Genomic DNA, 27800 nt, shown 5'->3' on the forward strand with positions numbered 1-27800 from the left:
CGTCAGACTATCTCAGCTTGACAGATATACTGGAAATTTACACCCTGGTCTCCATAGTTTGTTGCTTGATGTAAGAGCCAGCAATGCCTACTTGACACCTAAAAATATCAACAATTAGGACGAGGTTTGGGAAATACAATTTTGTAAACTACACCACTTTTGAATGGTTTTCAAGAGATAATTTTACCAAAGAGTTTCGAAAATTTTGAATTTTTTAGAGGTTGTTATGTTTACTCGATAGATTTACTACAAAGAAATTTATTTCTACGCAACTAACCTCGTCCCCAGGACATCCTGTAACTTTTATTTACATAGGTTAGAGTGATACGTCTCGATATCAGAAAAGATACAAGATGCCCTGGAGACAATATTGTGACGGAACCTAATAAAAACAGTATTGTGTGGATAACATCTTGCTCTTTTCCTGACATCAGAGAGGTAAAAAAAAACTTTTATAACTAAAATTAAAGTAAAAGACAGAATCTTTGGCACTACACCCTGACCACTCTTGTTGCCGGTAAATCTGGCGGAAAAAACAGACAACAGACGCTCCCAGTGTTATAAGTGATTAGCGCGAAACGTATAAAAACGCAAATCAGAAAGTGAAAAAAAAGACTCTGCTGACAAAATCGACAGAAATTCTTATATTCTTAAAATAATTAACATCTCTTGCGAGTTAACATATGTTTTAAATATTGTTAAAATAATTTCTCTTTTGTTCAAGCATATTTTAAAAAATTATTTTATCTTAGCAACCTTGTTAGCAACCGTAGCTACATAAAACAAAAACATTTATATTTTTATATTTATTTGACGATGGTTTAGTATATGTTTTTTGGAACAAGAAGATAAAGTCGGTAAGTGAAAAATAAACTCTATTTTCGATTTGTTTATAGAGTTTCGCAAATAGGTGGATAAAATTTCAAAATTTATTGACTCGTTTTTAGCGTGTTTATTTTACGTTTATATAAACAAATAATATAAACTAATATTGAAAAATGTTTTCCAGTTTCTGTTATATTATTAATGCCAGTGTTCTGTTCAAAATGACTGCCAAATCTTCTAAAAATGGGCGAATTATGTACAGCGAGTAAAATCCTGTAGAATTTTTCTTTTAACATTTCTTTAAACTTGTTGTTCTCACACCACTTTTGTTTAGTACGAAGGCTGACACACTTTTATTTATTTTTTATTCATATCAGTGAACGTAAGAATTTTCTCTCGCTGAAGTGTTGTCCAGTTAAGAACGGAAACTGTGCTTGCTAGAACACAGATGTTTGAAGGATACGCATATCAAATTGTAGGCTTGTTCTTGGACTAATAAGCGATTAATAGTCTCGATTAATAGTCTCGATTACTTCTAGTAGACTGACCACATCACTTCTTGTAAAGTATATATGTGCTAGATTCTTTTCATCGCCGAATTAAATACTTCTAATGTATGTCACTGCAGTCAATCATGGAAGAAGATGAAGCTTAACACATTTGTTGATAGTGGAATAATCTTTAAAGTAGGCTTAGGGAAATAAAAATTTATTAGGGAAATAAAATAAGACAGAATGCAGTTTCGGAAACATGTAACTTTTGAATAAAGGGCGTGGTAATATGTCAACTAGGGCTATGACATAAAAAAGAGCCAATTGTAATATAAACAATGAAAGTTTCTAAGTATAAAATTTGTATGTGGTTGTCGTTAAAACTATCGCGTTAAAATCCGTTAAAAACAGAGCCTATTGCGATATTTAAACCTCACAGGACCGACACTCGCATACGAAATACTTTGCGTGACATTTAGGATCTCCAGATCTGGAGAAGGGGACTGACATTTAGGACATATACAGAAAAGGGAGAAGGGAAGGTTAAAATTTTGAGATTTTAGGTGGATGTCATTCATGGTTTAGCCATAAGTGACCACAACGCGCATATTTTAACAAATAATTTTACTCATTAACGTTTTATACTTTCCGATTTGTTTGTTTTTCTGTTTAGTAAAAGATCTGTCTCGTTGGATTAAGCTTTTGTTTAATGAAACCAGTTACACTGAAAACAAAAATTAAGCATCAAAGCGCAAACAAACAAACAAGCAAAATATCACGAAATTTGAGATATGCCAACATCCTGATATGTCAATTCTCTGAATCGCAATGTCAGAAGTTCTTTGTATTTTTATTGTGAACAATATTTTAAATATTTTAGTGTTGTGGATTAGAACTAAAATTGAAGTTCGAACAACAGGTAACGTTGGCCTTCGTTAATAGAGTATACAATATTTTAAATATTTTAGTGTTGTGAATTAGAACTAAAATTGAAGTTTGAACAACAGGTAAAGTTGGCCTTCGTTAATAGAGTATAAAATATTTTAAATATTTTAGTGTTGTGAATTAGAACTAAAATTGAAGTTCGAACAACAGGTAACGTTGGCCTTCGTTAATAGAGTATACAATATTTTAAATATTTTAGTGTTGTGAATTAGAACTAAAATTGAAGTTCGAACAACAGGTAACGTTGGCCTTCGTTAATAGAGCATAGGTAAACATTTTTAAAAGTTGAAAGCGAGTAGGAATATTTACAAGGCCCTGGGTCAGATAAGTCTGCATTTTATTATGATTTTAGAATTTCTACCAACTAACTTTTCCAAAGACGATAATTTTGAAATATTCTTAGCCTACTGCTGTTGCCTTTAAAGATTTCCCCCCAGATCAAAATATAGGCTTGGTTTTGCTAAACAACCTTGTTCCCAGGGCTTGGTATACTTGAAAATTCAATAGCTTTTACAAGGTTTTATGTGTTTGTACAGTTTTCTTAAGTTCATCAATCTACATTTAGGATAACAGAGACACTCTAGCATGGCGAAATTTGAATGGGACAAAGAAACCATAGAGCTACTTCGTGAAAAAGGACTGAGATGCATTTGTCAATTATGTGATTGTGGGTAAGAGTTATATCTATTACGTTGATGATAAATAGATGCATATCTTAAGTTCTGTGATATTCCAACCTCGTTCCCAGGGAACTACACCCTTTTGATTAATTTAATAGGAGCGAAAAGAGCCTCGCACAAACATGATCATTACTGGTCGCCTTAATAACGACTCAGTGGCCAACAGACTCTGGGGACGAGGATGTAGTGTTTCTACAGTGATTCATATGGGATATTGGGAGATGCACCTGCTCATACCTTCATAGAAATTACAAGAGGGCACTGAAATAATATGAACTTTTAATGTTGCTTCTTAGTGTCTAAGCATGTTGTTTGTAAATAAAAATCGACCATGATTAATTTACTTTAGACGACCGCACCGTCATCCATATTGTCGAAAACAATATCCAAACGTCACCTACAGTTTCCAACAAAATAGAAATAACAACATGGAAACAAGTTATCAATCTCGTTTCAATGATTTTCACAACATTGATCCGCCTAAATCAATGAAACCCGTAGAAAAACAAAGAGACCCAAATCCACCGCCTATGGACTTTAGAACCGAAAATAAAATGGCGTTTAAACCACATAATGCTACTGGAAAAGAAAAGCCATGCAAGGTGAAGAGAATTTCAAAATATTATAATAAAACCGTTTGAGTAAAACCGACCCTAGGGCTGTTTTTCTCTTTCTTATACCATGGCGGCGAGAATAGAATAGAGTATAAAAAATATTTCTTACCGTCCTGGTTTTAAAAAGAGAGACAGAAGCCCTGGGGAATCTGTTTAAACTCCTTCTCAGTACTCGCAAAAACAAAGCCAGGAAGAACGGGGTTGAGTTGTGTCTGATCTAAGTAAACCTTTTTGCCGTAAGACAAGTCAACATATATATTTATTATTTTAAAAAATCTTTAAATTTAGCTCGAAGCAGAACTGGCAAAGTTAAACGCAGGAAACTTCGATGGAAATACAGTGTATAACGAAACATATATCGGACATCAACCTGTTCATGTCAATCCTCTACGACCAAAAACCGTATTTAAGCCGGAAAAGGGTCATTTTGCTACAGAAACGGAGTATTCAAAAGGTTATCAGAAGAAAATTAAAATACCACAGCAAAGTTTTCGAGAAAAACCTGCCAGTACGTACGGTCTGCTATATCCCGATCCAAAACCTACAGCCAAAAATTCAGTGAAGAATTCCATTCATGACGGACGTACCGGACCAAGAGCAGAATTATGTGCAGTGAAGGAGAGTAATGTCCACCTTGGTTTAGACGATGACTTTAATCATATTACAACCAATAGCCTTCAGTTCCAAAAATACGACAATATAGGAAAGCTGAAGTCAATGAAACCAACACAGCCGATCAAACCGCGTACTAAGTTTACCGCCATTTCGCAAAGCAAAGTGGATTATGGTTATGATGAAAATGATGCCTTAAAAGCTCGCGCCGAAAAATGTCAGGAGTATCCAAGTTTGCTTAGATTAAGCATGGATGAACCGGCTGATTTTAGAACTGTAAATCGTACAAGCTATAACTCGTGGAAACCCGAGGATTTTAACAGTGTTGTAACAAAAGCTTCAAATACCTACGTGCCGCCAACAGAACAATTCGATGGAATATCTCAAACCAAAGCAGATTTTAAATCATACGGTATTAAACCTCGCGTTGGCATGTTACGTCCGATAGAGGCTAGAAAATCGAGCGGCAAAATGGTTGACAAATCTTCGTACACACTACAGTACCCACATCATGGTAACGTAGAAAGAAAAATATATGGTGATCAGCATGAAGATAACTTATATTTGCCGCCAAAAAGTGCAAAATTTGATGACGCCACTGTCATGCGCAGTGACTTTACTAAGAGAAGTGCTGAAAAACAGAAAGCATTTAAGCCGGAATATACATTACAAAACTATGGAGGAGAGTTTTCAACTGAAACTGAATACAGAAAGAAGTACCAGAAAAAAGAATTTGAACCTTGCGCTTTTTCGAAGTTTTTAGCAGAAGTTGAAGCAAGAAGAGACGCTAGGTTAAATCGAACAGTTGGAAGTGGTGTTTGTTCATAGTTTGAAAAATCAAACCACCTTGCGGCTTTGCTTACCTCGTCCAAATGTCTTCCACACTTATGATATGCAGTACGATTGTTACGAAGCCTTCCCCGTCAGCATATTATACACACGGATGAAGCCTGGGGAGGAAGTTTTTTTAACTCTTTCGTATATGTCTTTGTAGCTTTTTTCTCAAAAAAGGACAAGCGTGTCAAGAACAACTTTTCCCTGACAAAAACCAAATAAAACAAAATTGAACAAAAAAGAACAACCAAGTAAAGCTTACTAAAATTCACATGATCAATCTTCGAGCTACGCTGAGCCGATGATGTGTAGTCTGCCTGTCGTTGTGACCCATTTCGGGTGCCTTGAATAGGTTCAGCTGCTCGTAATGCATTGAAATTTTCGCACTAAAGGAAATACTTGAAGTATCTTCTAAAGAAACTGACGTGCCATTGATAGGTTTATCGAATACTTTTTAAAGTATTTGATAAACCTATCAACGATAAACAAAAAAACAAAGTGCCGTTGATAACGGCAAATAACGGCAAAAATAAACACAATGCTTTGTGTCGACACAATTTTCTCGCACGTTTTTGTCAAGTGTTTCTCTTATGAACACCTAGGGATTGCTAGATGAGAACAAAGCTTTCAATATCATATTTTTATATTCCGCTTGAATTTGATTTTTGTTTAGTATTCTTTAATCCTAACTTTAATTTAACTCACACACGACGGATAACAAATATATAGGGTTAAAAACCGGCCTGCACTTAGACTGACATATTTCCCGAGGACTAGGTTGTTAAAAAAACTACTTCCGCCATTTTTTAAAAAGTTTAACCTGCGAGTTAGTACAGTGACACACCCGTGCGACCTCCAGGCAACTTTTTTTTGTTTAAAAAGGCTAAGTTAATATGTCAAGTCAATAGCAACCTACACGCATGGGTTTAACCTACTTCACTGTTACTTTCACCGATACAAATTAGCCACCAGCGTCGAGGACTCGTCAATACGTAGCGACTGATGGAGATAGTCATCTTAAACATGCATGGTTAAATTAGTGAAAATGATTTCCCACATTCTCAGAGTGCCGTTGTTTTTGCCTCGCGAAAACAATAAATAAAATGGCACCGAGGCTGCACACCAAAGTTCAACTCCATACAAAAATCCCGAATAACATCAGAGAAATACAGAAAAATATCGCGCCCTAACCGACTAACAGGCGGTCGAATATTCTTTTTAATATAAAATTTATATTTTTTGTAGATATTGAGTCAAGGAGCCTTGATTAAATTAAAAAAAACGACAAACATTATTGCGTCATTTTTTTCGTTAGATATATATCATAATTTAATGTCAGCTACAAATATTAATTTAAAACGCATATGCAACATTGTCAAATTGTAAAACTATATGAACACTAATAACAAAAAAACTAACGATAAATCCTAATCGATTAAGACTGACCGAATAGCATCTAGCAAAACACTTTAATTTAATGAATGGTCACACGCAGCTAGTCAGACATTATAAAAACAATTTTATTTCAGCATGGTAAAAGAAGCCATCACCTCGCAGGTTATTTTGTCGTATTTGATGTTCTTGACAAAACACATATCTTCCTTTGTTTCTCTGTCTTAACCTATCAAATCGCTGCAAAATTTTAGTTCAGTAGATGCATATGTAGCTTCGCAACTTAAAAAAGCAAGTGATAACGAACGAGCTAACATTTCTCGCGTTTTGAAAAGTACCACCTTTACAGGTAGAAATTGGAAATTTTTAAAGGTTAACATATTTTCGTATGGCTGAGAAGAGAATTTCTTATGAACACTAATATAAAAAAGTATTTTACGAGTTCAACACTCGCGTATAGTATAAATTAGCAAAAACAATTTATATATAAATTATTTCATTTACAAAATGTCTACTGGAAAAGCGTTGACTGTTTAAAAACATTGCATTGAAGTAAAAAATAATGTACGAGACAACAACAAACAAGGAACAAACAAACAAAGAAACGGACAAACAAACAAAAAAAACAAACAAACAAATAAACAAAAAAATAAACAAACAAGGTACAAACAAACAAACAAACAAACAAAATGATTCGTTATTTCTTGAAATCCACTGCGCGCATGCCAGGTACAATGTCAGTGTTTAACATCAATTTTACTCCGAACCATTTACTCTGCATCTAAAAAAACCCAAAGTTGCGGTAACACTCACATATTTTCAGTATATATTTACAACAACCTGATATAGCATTGTTATTATCTTAGACTGTGCCTCACAGAGACGTGGAAATGACGTAAAAAAATCAAAATATATACTTTTTCAAACACATCACAACGTGACTCCGCATATTCGATAAATATCTGCTTCAGTTCTTGTTCCTTTCGAATATCAAATTCCGATAACTCTTCCGACAATTGCCGGCACATGTACTCGAGCTCATCTTTTGCCGTACGACAATTTGATGACGCCTGTAGAATAAAGAAAACAGCATGTGATTGTCTCCATTCTCACACCAATCAAATGTTTGTGAGCAAAATAAACTTACCTCAGCCCATAGTTGTGTAATGTCCTTTCCATTGGTCGAGGTGACTAAACCTTCAGACTAATACAAAAAAATATAAACTTTTAATAAACAAATTTCTTGTTTGTTATATGAAACATCTCCTGTGCTGATTAGACACAATCGGAATTGCAATCACCAATGTTTAAATCTAAATTTTTGTTAGAACTTTGTTAAAAGTTTATTTTGTTAAAAAAACTTAGTAAAGTCGCAATATCAGCTTTAACTACAGTTATTTTCACATGCTAATTTACAATCCATGTTTCTATTATTATTATTATTATTGATAATCATGCAATTTTCGACAAAGCGGTATCACATGACGTTTTCAAAAACTGCATAGTCAACATTTTTAATAATGGTGGTCAAGCTAGCCTCCACTAGTGTCAATTATGTAGCATGTTTAGCCAATTAAAAAAGTCAATATGAGAGTGTATTGAAGGCTACGGTCAACTGCGCCCAGTTCCCACATTTAAACTCTAAAATTTCAGATTTTTTAAATTCCAAAATTTCTGTCCCACCAAACCAACAAATGTTTGCGAATTATCTGAAATTTTTCTGGAGAGTTTACGAAAAAAATATCATTCCAAAGAATGATGGTAGAACGAATGAATGATAAAAAATGGTAGAACAATGGTGAAATAAAAAAATGGTAGAACGATGGTGAAATAAAAAAATATGCCGATGGTGTTTACCTTCATCTCTTCAAAGACACGAATTTCTTCTTCCCAATATAAGAACGTATTCACTGAGCATTCAACACGATATAACAGCTCCTAAAACAGAATAAAAACAAAATAAACGGATACCGCAGAAAGATGAACTAAATTTCCCCCCCTAAATTTACACCTCTGTTTTTCAGTTTATATTCCAATAAATAGCTAAGGCAAAGAACTTTGTCAAATTCAATAATTTTTCCGATATTTTTTCTTGTCGGTTGACAGCCTATTTTCTTTGATTTCCGTGACCAACAACCATAGGGCTAATAGTTCAAATCAAGTTCCATATAAAAGATTTTTAAAATAAAAATATGCTTTATAAAAATATCAGGCTGCGATTTTAGGTTAAAACAATAGGTTTATTGTTTAGAACAATAGAGAAATAAAAATAATGACCAGTCTGGTTGAAAGTTTTAATTTTATTTCTGATAAAAAAGCGTGTATTCCTTCCTCAAGTTGTTGAATTTTTTTCCGTCATTAAATAAAAGAAAACCCAAATGTTTTTTAAGATCAGGCAGTACCCTTTTTCGAGTAAGTTGGAGAAAACGATAACTACATCGCTTCTGTAATGCATCTGACAAAGTTCAAAATAGTAAGCAAACAAAGAAAAAACATACATCGGCTGACTTTACGAATTCTAAAATGCTTTCTAAATCTTCAGCGAGTACACTTTCGTCATATATAACCTGAAATAAATAAACAAATAAAATTAAGAATCGCAACCTTTCACCATTGTGGTATGGTGAACAAAAATTAGGAGATAATTAGGAAAATGTTTCTCCAATGAAACAAATAGGTAGAAATTCTTATGTTAAGTTGATAGATGAAAATCTACATCTAATTAAACTGTTTTGAACAGAAATTTTAAACTACTTAGAATTACTCAATATTTGAGAAACGCAACCTTAAAAACACACGCACCAAAATCTAATCCTCACCATATCACTAGGAGGAAAACATTTGACTTTTGAAAGCATAAAAAGGTATTAAAAGATTTGTATAGGTGAAAACTTGTTCAAAAAAAACCGCCTCTTACATTCTTTTTATTTTCAAGTTCAGCGATTATTCCACTAAGTCCATTTGCAACTGTCTATAACGAGAAGATAAGAAAAACACATTAAATCACAAGGAAAGCAGGATAGTGTGCACAAATGAGGCTTAAAAAACATGGACCACAATAACAACGAAGATGAAGTTCTAAATAAAAAATCTCACCATTAAATATGTTTCGTTAGTCTCGCCAGCACTAAGCTGTAAAAAACATTTACTAAGGCTATCTAAAAAAAAAATGAATTAATAAATGAATGAATGAATGATAAACAAATCAATAAATAAATGAATAATGAACGAATGAATAAATGCATGAATGAACAAACAAATGAATGAATGAATATATCAATCAATCAAATAGTCAATGCAAGAGTGTGTATTATACCTATGGTTTTGTCGTTGTTTGTCTTGAAGAATTCTGTCAAAGAGAGCAGATTTTCAATCAGCTGTGCTATGTATATCTAAAGAAAAGAAAAAGGTACGTTGATTTCACACACTAAGAAATATATTCAACAACCCAGGAACCAATTCTTTACAAATCCAGATACACAAAGCGTTATTTAGTTGCGTTGAAAACATCCGTCATTGATTGACAGTTAAATCAAAGTGCTTTTTGTTTCTTGGTATGACTTTATTCGTTGAATGAGAAGTATAAGTATTCTTCAACAATTGTCAACTGTTGGTTATTCTTTTAATATTGAAGAATAATTCACATTTCAAAAATAACATATCAGTGGTTCCAATAATTCACAAAAAACGTAGTTGACATGCTGTCTAACTTAGAAGGTAGGCACGTCCACTTGCATTATCACAATTGCGTCTAAACTATCTCTAGACACAAGCCAAAAATGTAAATAGAGATCCAATATTGTAAATAGAGATCTAATGTTAAACCTGTGTTTTAAATAAAATACCATCTTTATCAACAACTTCTATCGCTGGTTTTTGATGTTTCAAATATTTTGGAATTTTCTTGTGAAATGATTTTTTAAATTTTTCCAATTCCTAGAAAAAAAGTAAATAAAAAAAAATAGTTAACTATTTACTGCGATTTTCTACTTCTTTAATTACAAACTAATTTGTTTTAAAAGACAAAATAAAGAGAAAAAAATTTTGTTGACGACATACTTTGTGTGTTGCTGTGAAAAATTTCCTCACCAACGGGTCACCTTTTAACATCTGAAAACAAAAAGCAGTTCACAGTAAACAAAAACAAACGACCTCAAGAAAATAAACTATTATCACATTATTGCATTAACATGACTTCAACCTGTCAAATAAACTTGTTGTGATCCAGTGTTCCTCCAAAATGGCGGCAAAAAGTTAGTTGAACACAAACCAGTTGAACACCCGCAAAAAGCACTACTAATTAAATCTCCACGTATTAGCCACTCTAGGTGCATATAAGAATGCTGAAAAATTTAATAATAACAAAAAGATATTTCAAGGTATAGCCAACAGTTACTTACTTTATGTGAACATATCCTGCTGAGGAAACGTTGTATTTCGCGCAGGTTAACTAGAAGAAAAGCATAAACTCAAGTAATATCTATCAGGAGTACTAAACATCGGAATGGAAGAGAGATTTGTTTGCAGTATTATTTTGCCTCAAGATCTGTTCTATAATGTTTTTAAAAAGTAAAATAAATGTAACAGCACAAGCTAAAAGCAAAACACCTGATGCACTGGAAATCCACTATATACATACCTGTTAAATCACAATGAAACGTTAATGGTGGTATAACTCGTTCAGGATGAAATTCCTATAACGAAGATTTAATCAGTAACAGCAACGACAACGAAAACCAGACAACGACAACGAAAACCAGACAATGACAACGAAAACCAGACAACGACAACGAAAACCAGACAACGACAACAAAAACTAGACAACGACAACGACAACGACGACGACAACAACAACAACAAACAAAAACAACAACAAACAAAAAACAACAACAAACACAACAAAGAAACCAACAACAACAACAACTATAAAAATAACAACAAAACATAAACAACACAAATACAAATGTGTTTTCTTTACTTCAAGTGCTTTTCTAAACCATTCAAAATCTTCTTTGGTCCGTTCACAGGTTAAAAGTGTTTTTTTAAATTCAGGTATAGTTGTCTAGAACAAAAAATTGAAGAATGAGACAAATAAATAAACTAAAAAAACAAACAATATAAGAAAAAGAATACACTATGGTTTAAGTAGAGAGCAGCAGTCAGGATGGTCACACAATTTTCTCCTTCGAATTAAAGGATCTGTGAGAATATTCAGCACTTTTTCCTATTATTTTGGAAGACTTGTGTTCAATAATTCCAAAAAAATTGAGGATAGAGTTCCCAAAATTATAATAATTCGAAACAGCAGTAATCCCGTTCAATGTAAAAGAAAGGGATCAAAAATTTTCAGACAATTTCTTTAAAAAGTTTGAAGTAAAAACAGCGGATTTTTTTAAAACACGCTCCCTAATTTTGACTTCTATCAATTTAAGAGGCAATTTAGAAAAAAAAGAATTTACAGGATTTCATACAAGATATGGACAACTTAATTTGTGTCGCTAAAAAAATTTGCGTTTGGTAACTGTTAAATGACAAGAACTACGTTCCTGTTGGGATGGTTGGGATAGGCTGTAACATGTGGACAAGTAGGTTCCATCGTTTAAGGGTAAATTCGTTTTGTTAAATCTCATGTGGATTTATGTTTTAATTTTATTCCAGTGTTATTAAATGGGGTGTGTAAAAACTGATAAACTAATTCAAATTCTTCAAAAATTTGAAAGTCTCTAGACCAAACACTACAGTCCTTTAAACCTTACTTTACATATAACTTTAAATGGACAGTCAGTATCTATGTTCGCTTGCATTGATTCTCGTCTTGCACACGTCACTGTGGCAACCAACATCGGCTGAGGTGAAGGCCTATAAATAAAAGTTTCCAACTCTTTTATAAAAGTTCAGTGGAGAAAGTCTCGGTTATTCCTGCTGATAAAACAACGTTTATAACGAAATTTGGTAAAAAAAGAAGTTATGACGATCATAATAGATCATACTCTGCTTCCTTTTTAAAAATATTTAAAATGACATTCAAAACAATTTTTTTAAAACGAAGGAACATTGATGTCGTGTTCGAAAAATAAACCTACTTGATTTCTTTTCCATTTTTAACCTTTCTTGCTGAGTCAGCAGAACATTTGCTAGAGTGAGATTCCAATTCTTCAATTCTAATGAAAAAAAATTGTTATTCTTTATCAAGAACCACTAAGTTGATATAATTTACAGAACAAAAGTTATTGCTTATTTGTGAAAAGTATATTTATGAGTATATTACAGAACAGGAACACAGCCAGAAAAATAGAAGAGAACTTTAGTTGGAAAAGACTGGAAACAGTTTTTAGCAATAATATAATTTTTTTTTAATAATAAGTTCAAGTTATTTTTAACCAAGGTATGGTCTACAGTTCCTGTTGCTATATATTGCAATCACCAAGGATCTGCACAAAGTTATCCTAGCAGAATTAAAGCTATTAACTTCACAATAAACATTCTATCTTACCTTATCCGTTCATTGCATAACGTACATGACAACATTAAGTCACCAATTGGTGTACTTGATCGCTAAAAAAATAAGTCATGAAAATATAAAAATATACATTACAGTTACAGGACAGTGTTTATTTTATATAATTATAGTCTCTGTTTTCTTTATCTTCATCAAATTAACAAGGTTTGTGTACTAATAAAAAGGTTGTTAAAATATTACCTTGAGATGTTCCTCTAGCTGCTCTAAACTTTCATCAAATGTCGACTACAAGTAAACAAAGGAAAATAAATATAAATAAATCTATCCACTTTCAGCAATGTTTGCTACACTCCACCGTTTTCGATAACAGGGTTCTCCAACAACAGTTCCTTGAAAGGTATACATTTATATAACTTGTGTACCACAGAAGAAGAGCCATTTATCAAACTTTTAAAATAAACTTTTTTGTTTTTAAGGCAAATTAACTTTTGTAAATTCACGATTCGATGATTTTCTCCCTGGTTTTTACTTCGCAGGTAGCTTTCATTACTTTCATTTTGACAAAGAAAACTCGATTATAAAAAAGTAAAAACATTAATTTATTTTCATTTTAAGTTTCTAGACTTTTGCAAGTTTATTGAAATATTGCTAGAAGAACACCTTCTCTATATTTACATTTTTATCAAGTACCTTTATATGAACTAAACCATATTTGCATTTAGAATAAATTGATTTGTTATGGAAATGTATGAAGATGCATTTTGAATTACAAAATTAGAAAAATAAAATCTCTAGGTGTAGAGATAACAAGAAGTCCATAATATGTAACATACCGAATTAAATAAAAGCTCATTATCATTATCATCAGTGACAACAGGTGGCTGAAAAAAAAGCGTAATCAATAATAAAAATGACACGTGTGATTTTGACACTGACTGTATGTTGAAATTCTAAATTCAAAAATTTTTTGCACAATTGGTTAAAAGTGCTAGTCAAAAATAGCACCTTTCCAAAAATGTGACACATTACTATAAACACATAATTGGTTCCAAAACCAAAAACAACATCAAAACACCGAGAAAAAACACATCAGTGTTTTCAATGGATTTTAAATTAATGTTGTAGTATTTATTTAAACATTTTCTTGTCGAAAGACACATGATTGACTAACTAGTTATTCTCATCGCTGTTCTCAGAAATTTAGCCGCTATGAAATAACTTACAGCACCAGTTTTAAAATTTTCCAACAGTAACTCTAAATCTTTGACTTTGTGATATAATTCTGAAGAGCATTGCATTTCCTGAAAAGCAAAGATAAAATCGTTTACAAAAGAAAAGATATCCAGTGGAAAGTGCATGGACCTATATCAGATGAAATTTGAAGCAATATTTAATTCACTCATCGCAGCAAAGTTGATAGAATATATCTCATTTGTTATTTGTTATTGATTTTGTGCATGACCTAGTCTCAACAGATAGAAAAAATCAGCACAGCAACAAATAATACTATATTTTATTATATTATATTTTATTATGTTTTATTATATTTTATTACATTTTATACAATGTATTGTTTATTTGTTAATTCATGTCACATGGTAATAAAAATACTATCTCGTCGCTAACAGTAGCAGATTCGTTTTATGTTAGAAATATCAAATAATGTATTTATATAGGTATGGAAAATTTTATTGCTTCCATATGTTGGGCAATCAGCGCAGCTACTCAACTTAACAACCATTTTTTTAAGTATCAATTCAATTCTTACATCAAATAATGTAATCATAAATCAAATCTCCAATTGAATTCTCACCCACCCTGTCTAGTTTTGCATTTAAAACATCTATTTGCCTTTTAGCATCTTCAAGATGTTCTCCCTTTTCGACCAGTCTAAATAGAAGCAGTCAAAAAACAAAAGAAAAAAACAAACATTGCCCACAACGACGACAAAATTCATGATACTATACTGAAACACAACACAAGTAAACAAAGTGCAACATTTTTAGAAACATACTGTTCAAGTAACTGGTGCATTGATAAAGTAATGCGACTGTGTTCATCTTTTGATCTATTGTACACAAACAACACAGCACAGATATATAGTCACATCCCAACAAAATACGAAAACATTTTACAAACAACATACAAGATCACTGCAGACTAGATAGGTTTGTTCTAAAAGTAAAATGTTTACACGTAGCCTGCCTTTAGCAGTAAGCAAATGTAAACTTTCTTAAAAGCATTCTTTTTTTTTATTTTTGCCTCAGGCGCAGGCAAAATTTTGATTTCTACGTGAATAGCTAAGATTTTGGTAAGTGTAAAAAAATGGTGATATAACTAGTAACCATGTTTAACATTAATATTTTCATAATTAATTGTTATTATTTAATCAACAAAAAACTTTTGTTATAGAGTAACTGTTCTCTAGTTGGCTCATTGCATTATGCATGTTTAAGCCTATGTTTCCTAATTTCCAGACTTGAATAAAATGTTAGAATTTAATCGCTAGCTCCAGGTATCGCATGGAATTGAGTGCAATATAATAAATATCTTAAGTAATTTTAATGAACTAACCTTTGATTTAGTAATTTATTCTTCTCTAATGCTTCATGAAGTTGTTGTTCTGTACGTGCAAGTTTCAGTACCATCAGACTGTTTTCCTGCTTGGCCTAAAAAGAAAAACAGTAATACTTATTAATCACTAGGTAAATAAACTTTATTGGCAAGCATAGAAAACAAAAGTGAACTCAACTCTCAGAAGTATTTGCATTTATATAGATACACAAGGTTTTCTTAAACAGTTGAGAGCATTGCAACAGATAAATGCATAGGTTTATTTTATTTAGGGTTGTTTAAGTGCGTGTTCAAAATTAACATCTTCTTGTTGTAAAGACCTAGTTCTATTCTAGAACAAGGCATAAAGATTGTGCCAGGGGTACAAATCCTCAGTATTTCCGAGCGACCCCCTCCTTAATCCGTAATCATTGTCTAATTATATCTTAAAAATTTTTTAACCCCTTGTTGTTTAGTCCAAATTAGGAAATAGAAAATATGAAACACCTAATTTCCCTAATTTCAGATTAACCATCCTATGAAAACCCTATTTCTAGCAAAATAATCTGCGACAGACCTATGAAAATTACACAGCCTAAATATCTATAAAAAATCATAGGAGCTGATGATGGCATTTCTGCAAGTTAATATGTAGAAAACTGCTTTGGTAAAATTTCAATTAATATTAAACATTACATATTAAAATTTAATACAAGATTGGCTTAAACAAAAATTTAAGACAAATAAATTCTGGATGTTTTCGAATATAAAGTCTCCATAAAGACAAAAATGCCACTGAGCTCCTTCCATGTCTGATATTATGTTCAAGAGACTAGATTAATGCTGTTTAAAAAGCTTTGAAGAACTCAACATGTCTGCTGTCTTTGTAAGAAATTTCTTTAATACTTTTCCAAACATTTAACTATAAACATTCCAACATTTTTGTAATTAATAGATACTAGTCGTTAGCCCGTGGAAAATCCACGGGTTCGCCCGTCTTTTTTATACCGCATCACGTGCGTCTCGCTACTTGCGCAGCTAAGCTACCATTTTGCGTGACAGACAGACAGATGTATATGGGCATTATAATATAGATCTTTCTAAAATCATATCACAAACTTAGTCAATTAGTTAAAATTATGCTTCACAAAAAAGATTCAAAGACAAACTGCGCACACATTAAACCTTAAACATGATGACTTCGCTATAATTTTTGCAGCATCGCAAGCCTTTTAAACACCCAAACACAAGAAAAAATCCTTAAAAACAATCAGGATACATGTAGAAATGAACCAAAGGCTGCACAGAAAACAAGTTTCTAGAAAAAAATGCATTACTTGACAAAACAGGGGCTTAATTGAAAACGTCACAATAACAAAAGAACCTATAATCATTCATTTATGGCAGCAAGCGAACAAAAATGTACAAGTTGCTGGATTAGGTCCCTTCTCCTGCACCCACCTATGGAAATTTCACAGGCTAAAAACGTGTATACTTAAATAAAACACTTAAAGATAATAGAATAAACAGAACACTAACTATCGCAACAGTTCCTAAAGCTTTTCTTTTTTTAGGAAGTTATAATATGGATAATATAAATAAGCAGGATACAATTTTGAATATTAAATTAAGGAAGGATATCCTATTTACAACACTTCTGTTATTGGAAAAGTACTTTAAACTTGACACAGTTTTACAAATTGTACTTAAAAAATTATGACTATTGTCAGCATTTATTTTCAGTAATATTTTGTCAATGTGAAGTGTGTTTTACAAACCATTTATATCAATTTTTTCAGTTTAGAAACCCTTGATAACCTCATAAAAGAGAACCTAATTGACTAACATTTTACTTCACTAAAAAAACACTAAAAAACTTACCGGTTGCCCCTCCTCCTGCGTAACTAGAGAATGTTGGGATTTGCAATTCAAAGTTTGACTCTGTTTAAATAAAGACATTTGGCTTCCTGCATTATTGGAATTAAGTTTGTGAGTTGATGGATCAATCATACTAATATGCATTTCTGAACGTGAGCGGGATAACACCCTGCGTGCACCATTAAAGGGCCACATGCTTGTTTGCAGAGTAAGCAGATACTTTATTTACTTGTCTACACCAAAGTCGAAGAAAATCACATATCAAGGGAAAATAAAAAGAAATAAAATAAAATAAAAAGAAGAAAATCTAGTCAAATACTGATTTTTTTTAATGTAATGACCTTAAAATATTATAAAGAATCATGATCTAGCTATTTTTTCGAACCGTGAAAAACATAACATTAACCTCTATGAAAGACACATGGAAACATAAATAATAAAAAACACATTCCATTAATATCTAAGTGAACATAAAGTCAAGGTGAATATATATAATATATTGATCATGCTGGTTGTGCGAATTAAAAGTGTTTTACAAACATAACCACAAACTGATTTTCAAACAAAACCACAAGTCCTACGAATGTATCCTGAAAATAAAAAAAAACAAAAAAAACACGTTTTTATGAAGTCTTTAATTTATTATGAAACTAGATGACAACTATTCAAGTTTTTAATCACAATCCATTTATATTGCATAAAAGGATAAGCTAATTAAAGAATAAATGATCCTCTATTTTATAGGAAGTTAAAATAACGTAACCAAGGCTTTCCATAAAGACAAGTTTGCCTGCATTAATTTGTCTCTATTAGACAAAATTTCTTTACTTGTTCCCCGGTTTGGTGAAGTAAATAACTTTAAATAAAAAAAAAGCACTTTACTACAACTAAGAATGTCATAAAGTTTGTGGTGGTTAAAACATTGTGGAAGCACAAAAAACTATAAACTATATATAACCCTTTTCTTTAACAAAAAGGTTAAAATTGAAGCATAAAAAAACCTTATATTCACCTTGATATAATAAAAGAGGTTATATATATATTTTTAAAACATAAATTAAAATTAGATCTTAAAACACATTCTTGTCTTTGAAAAAAATAAAATAGATAACTGATAAGAAAAATTAACTCATTTATAATAACCATTAAGCAATCAGAGAGAAGAAAAAAAGGTAATTATATGTTCAATACATCTAATGGGACCTTGGTTTATAAAATCACACAAAACAGAAGCAAATATATTAACATTAAAATGAAGTTAGATTACACTGAGTTTAAGTAAGCCAGGCATTGATTTTCACACATTAAGCAAGTGAAAACCATGGGAAGACCAAACTGAAGACATGGCAACAAAAGGTGGAGCTTATGAGTCAAGAGGTAGAAAATAAATTATAAATTATCCTTGTAGCTAGTGAATTATAGTCTAATACTTTTATGCATTTGACACAAGTCTGTAGACAAGCAAGCTAAGACTCTTCTTTTTCTCAAAACAACTTGTTTTTATTCTTTCAAGTCTGTGTACGGGCAAATAAATAAGGTTCATTTCATTAAGTGAAGCGAATTAAAAATTAATCCAAATTATCTACTGGTAATGGCAGATTTGGCTGCCATGAACATCATAATTTTTGTATATTATGTATACAACTAAAGGACAAAAAAAAATATGTGTTCAACTTAAATAACCATCTCTTACTGCGTGTCGTCCACACATTAAGAGTATCTTACTATACAGCAAATTTTGAGAACTAAGAAATGTAAATTTAGTATAATAGAGAGTATTGGAATCAAAAGTAGTTCCTAATAATAACCTTTGTCAACACTTTGATGTGTACCACTGTTAAGCAAGTAACTGCTTTAATGTCCAAAAAAATCATGCATGTTTTATTTTTAGTTCTAGATTTTGCATGTACTATCTTTTTGCTAAAGCTTAAAAATTTGGAGGTCAAAATTTTCAAAAATTCAAAAATTCAAAATCATACACAAGCTATTCAGAGCTTCGAAAAATTAAGTACACACTTAGAAATGTGCTCCCATTATGCACTAAAACTTTGTTCAATGTGCATGATAACCATGCACATAAAAAATCAACAATCTTGTGCAGCGATTAATCCAGGAAATTACTTTGGGCGTTGATAATCCCCTAAATTGTCTGTCAACCTTTTCAGAAAACGAGAAACTGAATTTGTTAGTATCAAACAGTTAATATTTTAAAGTGAACCTACAAGTTCTACAACCGTTACCACCACATTTTTTCCCTATCCATCATTAAAAGAAGTAAGGCAGTTTTCATCTCTCTATTTTGGGCGCTCAAATTGGATGCTCCCAAAATCGGTATAATGATGTCTAAATTGACCTATATTAGCCCCTGTCGTGCCACTGAATCTTACGAGGTTCAATTGTTGAATTAGATTTCTATTTATTCACAATTTTATACCTTTGCCTGTCTTCCCATTTTTTATATATTAAATATAAACTCTCATCGAAATGTATCTATTTATCATTTTCTAAAGGGACTGTAAACAACAACATTTCTTAATCATGTTTTAGCAATGAGACAAGGCTCAGGCGTCAGACTTTTACAACATGTTTTTTATGTAGTCACAATAGTGTGGTTCCTTCCATATTATGCTTCATATGCTGTCACTTTTTATTTCTTCAATTGCGAAACAGTCTTAGATCAGCAGTCAATTTTGCTGTTTTTTTTATATTGCACTCTCCCCTGGCATCTTGCTGTTTTTGCTAGCCCTGCCAAAATCTTGCATGTGCACAACAAATGCACAGGTGACAAGAATTAAAAATAGCGTGTATTTACTGATAAAGGTTTTAATGAAAGAGTGATTCTTCAATTGGAATTTAATTCAGACATTGCTGTGTTCTTTATTTTACAAATACACTTTAAGTATTTAACATGATTTAAAACATAATCTTATATAATAATATGAAGTGTGTGTGACGATCATAGTGGATGTGTTCATTTTCCTTTGATGTAGCCGAAAAATGCATGTCTCAAATGTTAAATTTTCTGACATTACGGCACGACATCAATAACAGTACTTTTACGTCAATATCTTATATTAAATTAATGAAGCTATTACTTCATTTTGTAAGTTTGCCAAACCTGGGTCCACGAATTTGTTTAGGAATGGACAGGCTGACGACGTCAACGGGCATACAAATTTGTAAAAAAATAATTTTTGTCTTTGCTGATGCCAGCAACATTTTAAAACCAATATATCTTCTTAGGCATTCACCAAAAGCACACGATTCTATTCATTACTTTGGTCAGCCTCTACTTATTACAGGCAACGAATTAACTAATTTTTACCAATTTTTTTTTGTATCTGTATTGCAGACGTCAGCAAAAAATCAAAAAAACCTATTTCCCCATTGTTCTTTTGCCTAAGTGGATTTTTCAACAGGCCTTATCAACTAGTAATAAAAATATCTACATGGATAGAAAAAAATAATGTATGTCAGGATACACAATTTTAGTAGAAATCAATGTGGTCAAACTGTTTTAGGTTATTTTAGGAGGTTTTAGATGCATCTTTTCTTTTTATGTTATTCAGAATTCAGTAGGTGTGGCCAACTTGAAAGAAAAAGAAACCCCCACTGTAAGAGAGTGTTTATGTAAGAGAACTACCCTATTAAACCTAGTGAGTGAGCCAGCTTTGCTGAGATCAGGTAGCCAAGTCAACATTCCTTTATATAAGAGCCCCTAACAACAGAGCTATGCGCTTTCAACACAATAAGAAGAACTTGCTAAGCTATGTTTTGCAAAATGTATTTTTCTCTTATTGTTTCCATTATAAATATTCTTTCATATATATTATTTGGTTATTTTTATTGACAAAATAGCTTATCTAGTAGAAAGCTCTTGAAAACTCTACTATTGTATAACCATATATAATTACTTTAATCACAAATGTTTTAAATAGAAGAAATATTTATTAAAATTGCAGTGTTATATAATGATAATTAAAAAGAGATTAAATTGCTAAAAAAAATTTATGCAAATGGGAAAATTTTATTTATAATAGTTAAAATAACTTAAGAAAGATACACTACCTGTACTTAGTTAAACATAAAGGTGAATCTGGTTTAAGATTTAAATACAGCAAGAAAGTTCTACTGCTTGAAACTTATAAGTTTTAAGTGTTTTTTTAGTGTCCATATAATTCTGCTGGCTCAGATTTTGGTCATATATGTATCTTAAAAAAAATGTTCTAGTGATCTCACACTTTGCTACTTTACTTAAGCATGCAGTTAAATTAACCTTTACATTAACCTGGCAAGAGATTTACCCAAATGAAATTTCAAACCACTACTAGGGAGGACATATCGGGGTTGTGTGGACTACACACTTGTTCCATAAATTTTTGAACATATATCGCTTTTTAGAAATGTGCAATAGTTTCATTTTGGGTAAATCAAGTTTACATGAATATTTTGAGGGCGAAATGAAAGTTCATTTCAGTCTTTTAGAGATTGAAATGAAATCAACATGACTTTTCTTTTGTCAAAATAATGTAAACATTTATTAAGGCTAGACAAGAGACCACAACGAAATTCTCTTTTCGTTCCGAAATGAAACTTTATGTAAAGAATGTATAAATAAACTTGTATAATCAGCACTAGTAATTTTTCTCTATCAAAGCAACAACAGAACATGCTGGTATGTTACTGCGTTTTTTAAAATTTAAAAAGAAGGGGTATCAATATCATTGGCGGTTTTAATGATTTAATGCCAGCTACAACCCCATTAGCCATCATTTTCACGTTTTAAAGTCAAAAGAAAAGTTATTTATACATAAAAAATTATAAAACTCACCATCTTAAAAAAATCAGTGAATAAATCTTTTCTGAACACAAACTATCAATGTATGCTGAACATCAACAAACAACAATATATCTTATTGTGTAAAATTTCTGTATTTTACTTTGTTTGCTTAACTTCTCACTCTCTTGTCAAAATATAAAACAAGCAAACTTGCTTTATAACAAGAATTGTCAATACACACAATGACTTCCATACAGGAAATTAATTATGTTATATAAATATTTCACCAAGTGTTAAATTACATGTAATTAGAAGTATCGATTTCAATAAATATTATTATGAAACCCAACCACAAAATTGCTTAAAGTGGATTCACTCAAAGATTATCAATACATGAGGATAGGCAATCCATTTTTGAGCAAATAAAATCTACTTTAACTTCGGAGGCAGTTACAGTTTTTTCTTGACTTTATTAAGCTAAGTTTGGCTGTTGCATTTTTCCCCCTTTTGTCATGCTCCTGATTAATGGCCACAATACTTTAGATTATTTTGAAAAAGTTCAGCATTTATCAGCTTTTAGAGTGGAAAAAAATAGACAGAGTGTAAAATAACTCTCTCTGTAGATAGAAAATAATAATTTTTCGAAAATTAAAGATATACAAAACTTTCAGAAATTACCAATGCTAATAAAAGAACCATCTTCACAAAAATAGGCTCACAAAAATAGGCTCACAAAAATAGGCTCACCAAAATTACCAGTATACACAGATTTGATTGCATTTTCTGGTTTATCAATCATCAAAAATTGTATTAAACATTGTAAAAATCTAATCAACTTAATAACATCCAGTCGTAATTAAGATCCATGGGATCATAATAAAGACCATAAAAAAAGAAAGCTACATAGCATTAAAGGCACTGAGTTTATATCTATAGCTGCAATGTTTATCAATTTTTTGCACTTAGTTGACAAAAAGTGTTTACCCGTTTGTTGACTTGACACAGATCTCAAGCAAGTGTGAAGAGAATCATACAAGGCTTAATAATTAACACCATCAAACGTTCAGACATTTAAACTATATTTATTTTATCTGTTTTAACTTTTTGAGATTAAACATATCTTTGATTTTTGATGATTGATGAATCGGAGAATGCAATAAAAATCTGTCTGGATACTGAATAAACTTTTTATAGTCACAAATACTGCTTTTTTAATATTTTTTTTGCCTCTGCAATAATTCCTCAAAGATTTCCTTCTTTAAATTTTCATTGCCAATTACTGACACTAGCTGACATGGCTGATCATACAAAGCAACAAGAGTATATCATTACCAAATACATTGGCGCACTGCAATTGCCAATGTAAATGCTGACGTACAGTAAGTACAAAGGCAAAAAGATCAGCCATGGCAGTATGGTGTATGCCAAGTATTAAAACACCAAAATTACTAACCTGCTCACGCAAGGATGTGCACCGACGAGTTTGGGGACACGATGACGGAACAGGCATTAACCCAGAAAATTCAAATTGAAAATCTGACTCTGAATCTGTAACTGATACACTTCTACGCCGCATACCCTCTCGATGGGAATGACATTTGCGTTCAGAATCTAAGTTTCCTGACGTTTTTTTCCTTAGGTTAATCCAGGACATTGTTCTCCTGATAACACCGTTCTCTGCCTCAAGGATTTTAAAAAAAGCTTCTGCATTTTCAAAACTGATAGCCTTGCGAATCTTTTTAGCAATGCTGACCTTTTTCACAGCCACTTGCAAATTTTCATCATCCATTTTACCTTAATGTTATTTCTTAATGAAATTTCTTGGGTATATATTTATATAAAATAAAAGTCTGGTTAAGTGTTGACAAAAAGAACAGATTTCCCAAACATGTGGTTTTCTTTGTCCAATAATTTATTTCCTTATCAATATTTTTTTCCCTTTCTAAAAAACTTGCTTTCTCTGGTATATGAATCAGAAAATATATTGAGTATCTTTAATGGGTTAGTTTAAAAATTTTGATTAATTATTTATTTTTACTTCTTCATATTTTTCATAATTTAATAATAATAGCATGAATAGGTTAACAAGAAAAACAAAGTATTTCCATGGCAATTAATTAAAACCCTTGAGACAAAATCCTTCCCAGAATAAGTATGTAAAATTCTACAAAGTACTATTCCACCTCTTTAATTAAATGACTCAATAAACTCAAATAAAACTCATCAATATAACCCAAGACCAAATCAAAAGGAATGACATACAATATTGATGGATGGCCACGTCCCCTTAACATTTTGATGGAGAGAACTTGTACATTGTCCACTGAAAAATTATTTTTAATGTATAGACCCCTCCAAGAATCAATTACCCTGCTTTTTATATGTAATAGAGCAACTTTAAAAATTTTGACACATAAAACGTAGCTATTATATGATATCTCATCCCTTACCTGATTATTAAACTTGCACATTGAACAGGTGGCACCAATAAAAGCTCTACTTTCAGGTGTTAAGCACTCGACAGGTACAAATCCCCACAATGGAACCGCCATGATGTCATCATCATCCTCACTCTTGTTGTCATTATGTTTGATATCTCGTTCTACGAGCAGCCACTGGACAAGAATGTTGTTTGGTAGCAGAAACCTTTCACCTTTACAGACGGTCAATAATTTTCCAAGAGTGGGTAGTGTTTTTGTATTGGGATGTGTTTTAGTATCACCACTAACTTGAAGAGGAACATAGTCTTTTTTGGATTCCAAATATATCATCTTTTTTGCAGAACCAGGAGTTGATGAAAGTGACATTATTTAACATCTAAAAAGCCATTATAAGTAATGAGACATGTTCATTACAACGGACTAAAATGACTATTTCATGATCTATCTTAGTTCAGTTGACACATCTTTTCTGATTTTCTTTTTTTTTTCTTTTCAGTAAGCTGGCATAGTAAAGAATCAAACAAGTTTTAGGGTGAATAGTAAAACTTTAGTTTTGAAAATCGTTTGTTTTTGAGAGTAAAAATTAAAAAATGCCATCAAAAAAATTATGGTTTTGAAAAAAAGTTTTAGAATAAAAATATATGTACTGAAATTCTATTCTGGAACAATGAAATAAAAAGATCAAACAAGAAACGAGATAAACTGGGACACAAGCATGTATAAATTAAATGCAGTGATGCAATGCAAGTTGTAAACAGCTTTATCTAAAAACTCCAACTGCTAGTTGTATACAGTAGCTAGATTATTTTCTAAGCATTTAGTCTTGTCCTAGGCGGTATTATTAATATACAATCTCAATTTTACTAAAACATATTTTAAACTAAAGAAAGTTATAACTAAACCAGACTTTAAAAATAAAATTAACCAAACGATTGACAACTAAGTCAAATGTTCAACAAAAACAAACACAACAATCTTTCCTTTCAACACTTGAAAATGCAGAAAGAACTAAAAACTTTACACTAGAATTTCTGATACTACATTAAATTTTCAAAACAGAATCGAAAATGCCAGAGGGAATAACACATTTGCTGCTACTTATATAAACTAAATTGTATCCCTAAACATACAAATTTCCATAAAAGACCTAAATTTAAGGACAAAATATTTTCTCATCACAAAAACACCAAAATGCTACAGCCACCCAAATCCCTGAATGTGAAGGATAATTTAAATATTTCATTTTGAGTTTATGTTGGATTTAAATCTAACCTGGAAATCTCAAATTAATGGTACTGCCATTAAATTACTGTATGCAAATAGAGCCCTAGCAAAACATAGACACTTTGTAACCTGTAATTTCTAGTCTTCTATGGAGACTATTTTACTACCATCTTCTTTACTGTTGTCAAAACTTGGTTGAACCTTGTACTTCTATTAAAAAGATTTATACACTCCAAAACTGTGTCATTTGCCTAATCTCTCTGCCAAACTATACATCTCTGCAACAATTATACGCAAATCTTGGCATCTCCTCCGATATTGATCAAATTAGTATTTTTTTTATAGGCTATTCCATAAAGTTCTTTCTGCACCAATTTGTTCCATGTTTGCTATTGGCTTCACTCACCCATGCTCCTTAAAGAGTTTAAAGTTATTTACACACACAAATTTGGTACTGAATTAGCACCTGGAATTCCTTACAGGCTATTGCATTTTGCATGTCTAAACTCAGTAATGTCATATGTTCCTAAATGTTTTTTTTAATTTTTTTCCCTTGTTTGTCCATGTATCCTAGTTGTTCTTGTAGCCATTTGAGTGGTAACTACATACCTGTACAGCAGTGAATACAGAAATTGTTTGTTTGTTTGTTTGTTCTTCTTCTTATGTATTTAAATATTTATTACATACATATAGCAACTATGTACGTGAAAAGAAGGGAAAAGAATTTATATTCATTTAATTTGTTAGTAAAAAATAGTTTCTTCTTATTCCTCCTATTTCAGAAAAAAATTCCATTTTAAGCTTTATCATTTAAAATCGAAATTCAATGACTTCTAAGCTTCTTTACCATCGCTTATTTTCAGAAGAGAATATAGACACTTCTACGCTTCATAAGGCGGTTTAATCATCAGTTTATAACAAAAAATACAACTTTTATCTCTTATAAGGCCATTTTAAAAACAAAATAAATGGTTAGTTTCACATAACTTATCTACCTAATTTAGCAACAAAATACAGTAATTTGTAAGCTTGTGGTGTTTGCTTTCAGTAACCAATAGTATTAGAGACTGGTGAAGCCTTCAAGTTACCTCATCAAGGTAAGAATCAATTAATAGTTTAATCATCAGTTTATAACGAAAAATACAACTTTTATCCTTTATACAGCCGTATATCAGCAAAATACGGCAATGGTTAGTTTCACATGACTTTTCTACCTAATTTAGCAACAAAATACAGTACTTTGTAAGCTTCACAGAGCTGTTCTTACCTTTTTTAGCAACAAAATAGCCATTTGTAAGTTTTACATGGTCGTTTTTGTCATTTGGAAAGAAAAGTTGACGCTTTATCTTCATTTCAGAATCAAATACGGCAATTATTAAATTTATATGTGTGTTTCCTTATTTCAAAACAAATTATTTTAGCTTTATATGGCCTTGTGTTCGTCATTGTGCCAGAATTATGACAACCTTAAAGCTTCGTATGAGCTTAATTTCGTAACTTTACAATGAAATACACACTTTATTTATAGAAATACATTTTTTGTTTAAACACAAGTATCCTTAACTTAAGCAAATCTTTTTTTATTCATATTTATGTGTCTGCTTGCTATTCGAGGTTATTTAAAAAGTAAATATGTTTGAAAATCATCCCAACTTCATTATCTTATACCGTATTTTCCGGTATATAACCCGCAACCAGCAGCTCAGCTTTTTTAGGGAGTTATAAACTAGATGCTATCAGATAGCCCGCACCTTCGTATAACCCGCATAAAATTTTGATCGGTGTGTTTTGCTTACCCGCACCTTTGCATAACCTGCATCGTGTTAAGAAAAAAATTCAGCATATTTTTACTTACCCTAATGGTTTTATAAACATGTGTGTGTGTTCTGTTTTTTTTTATGATGGAGACAAGTGGGGGACATTTAAACTCGTGAACCCCAAACACGAGAACCGAGTGTCTGAACTAGCAAATCTCTCAGTCTTGACTTCCTTGTCTCCGATTGCTGAAATAATAATGAATTAAAATTAATTTGACAATGCTGTTTTCCTTTTATTTCTAAACATTAGTTTC

The 27800-nt window shown here is 31.6% G+C and overlaps 3 protein-coding genes across 14 annotated transcripts in view; 2 read left to right on the plus strand and 1 right to left on the minus strand.

Moving 5' to 3' along the window:
• Positions 1–45: 45 nt before the first annotated feature.
• On the plus strand, positions 46–5012 carry LOC130622083 (stabilizer of axonemal microtubules 2-like). Of its 6 annotated transcripts, none has more exons than XM_057437483.1 (6): positions 47–124; positions 316–438; positions 2197–2235; positions 2827–2932; positions 3291–3543; positions 3844–5012. In XM_057437483.1, exons 4-6 carry the CDS (start codon positions 2847–2849, stop codon positions 4993–4995), a joined length of 1491 nt encoding a protein of 496 aa, XP_057293466.1. In that variant the 5' UTR covers positions 47–124; positions 316–438; positions 2197–2235; positions 2827–2846; the 3' UTR covers positions 4996–5012. The 6 variants fall into 6 exon arrangements, with proteins under 6 accessions (XP_057293469.1, XP_057293466.1, XP_057293467.1 ...); XM_057437484.1 differs by lacking the exon at positions 47–124 and adding an exon at positions 149–220; XM_057437482.1 differs by lacking the exons at positions 47–124; positions 316–438 and adding an exon at positions 541–857.
• Positions 5013–6292: 1280 nt separating this feature from the next.
• On the minus strand, positions 6293–27723 carry LOC130622080 (sorting nexin-30-like). Of its 7 annotated transcripts, XM_057437474.1 has the most exons (24): positions 27585–27723; positions 24515–24881; positions 15428–15522; positions 14868–14921; positions 14671–14743; positions 14077–14154; positions 13687–13734; positions 13094–13138; positions 12887–12948; positions 12477–12554; positions 12150–12252; positions 11372–11455; positions 11033–11087; positions 10794–10843; positions 10453–10503; positions 10219–10329; positions 9710–9785; positions 9490–9551; positions 9311–9364; positions 8892–8960; positions 8251–8331; positions 7541–7597; positions 7311–7463; positions 6293–7174 (listed from the first exon to the last, which is right to left on the minus strand). In XM_057437474.1, the coding sequence occupies exons 2-24, from the start codon at positions 24869–24871 to the stop codon at positions 7091–7093; spliced, it is 1980 nt and encodes a 659-aa protein (XP_057293457.1). In that variant the 5' UTR covers positions 24872–24881; positions 27585–27723; the 3' UTR covers positions 6293–7090. The 7 variants fall into 7 exon arrangements, with proteins under 7 accessions (XP_057293457.1, XP_057293456.1, XP_057293458.1 ...); XM_057437473.1 differs by lacking the exon at positions 27585–27723 and having other exon boundaries at positions 24515–25048; XM_057437475.1 differs by lacking the exons at positions 24515–24881; positions 27585–27723 and adding an exon at positions 23518–24039.
• The window catches only part of LOC130622086 (reticulophagy regulator 3-like), a 29209-nt gene continuing 20045 nt past the window's right edge, over positions 18637–27800 (plus strand). The window contains exon 1 of the mRNA XM_057437490.1: positions 18637–18661. The gene's annotated coding sequence lies outside the window, so the exon portion shown is untranslated. The remainder of the gene's footprint in view (positions 18662–27800) is intronic.

Source organism: Hydractinia symbiolongicarpus, chromosome 12 (assembly GCF_029227915.1).
Source record: "Hydractinia symbiolongicarpus strain clone_291-10 chromosome 12, HSymV2.1, whole genome shotgun sequence".
Taxonomy (NCBI): Eukaryota; Metazoa; Cnidaria; class Hydrozoa; order Anthoathecata; family Hydractiniidae; genus Hydractinia; species Hydractinia symbiolongicarpus.

What these genes read in the sequence shown, in the direction of transcription:
- LOC130622083 (XM_057437486.1), top strand. Translation starts at nt 2,847, where the DNA reads ATGGCGAAATTTGAATGGGACAAAGAAACCATAGAGCTACTTCGTGAA. An exon ending in TGTCAATTATGTGATTGTGG is followed by an intron (nt 2,933 to 3,290) that starts GTAAGAGTTATA and finishes AATTTACTTTAG; the next exon opens with ACGACCGCACCGTCATCCAT. An exon ending in GAAAAGAAAAGCCATGCAAG is followed by an intron (nt 3,544 to 3,843) that starts GTGAAGAGAATT and finishes CTTTAAATTTAG; the next exon opens with CTCGAAGCAGAACTGGCAAA.
- LOC130622080 (XM_057437474.1), bottom strand. Translation starts at nt 24,871, where the DNA reads ATGTCACTTTCATCAACTCCTGGTTCTGCAAAAAAGATGATATATTTG. An exon ending in ATGCACCAGTTACTTGAACA is followed by an intron (nt 14,744 to 14,867) that starts GTATGTTTCTAA and finishes GCTTCTATTTAG; the next exon opens with ACTGGTCGAAAAGGGAGAAC. An exon ending in GTTTCATTGTGATTTAACAG is followed by an intron (nt 10,844 to 11,032) that starts GTATGTATATAG and finishes CTTTTCTTCTAG; the next exon opens with TTAACCTGCGCGAAATACAA.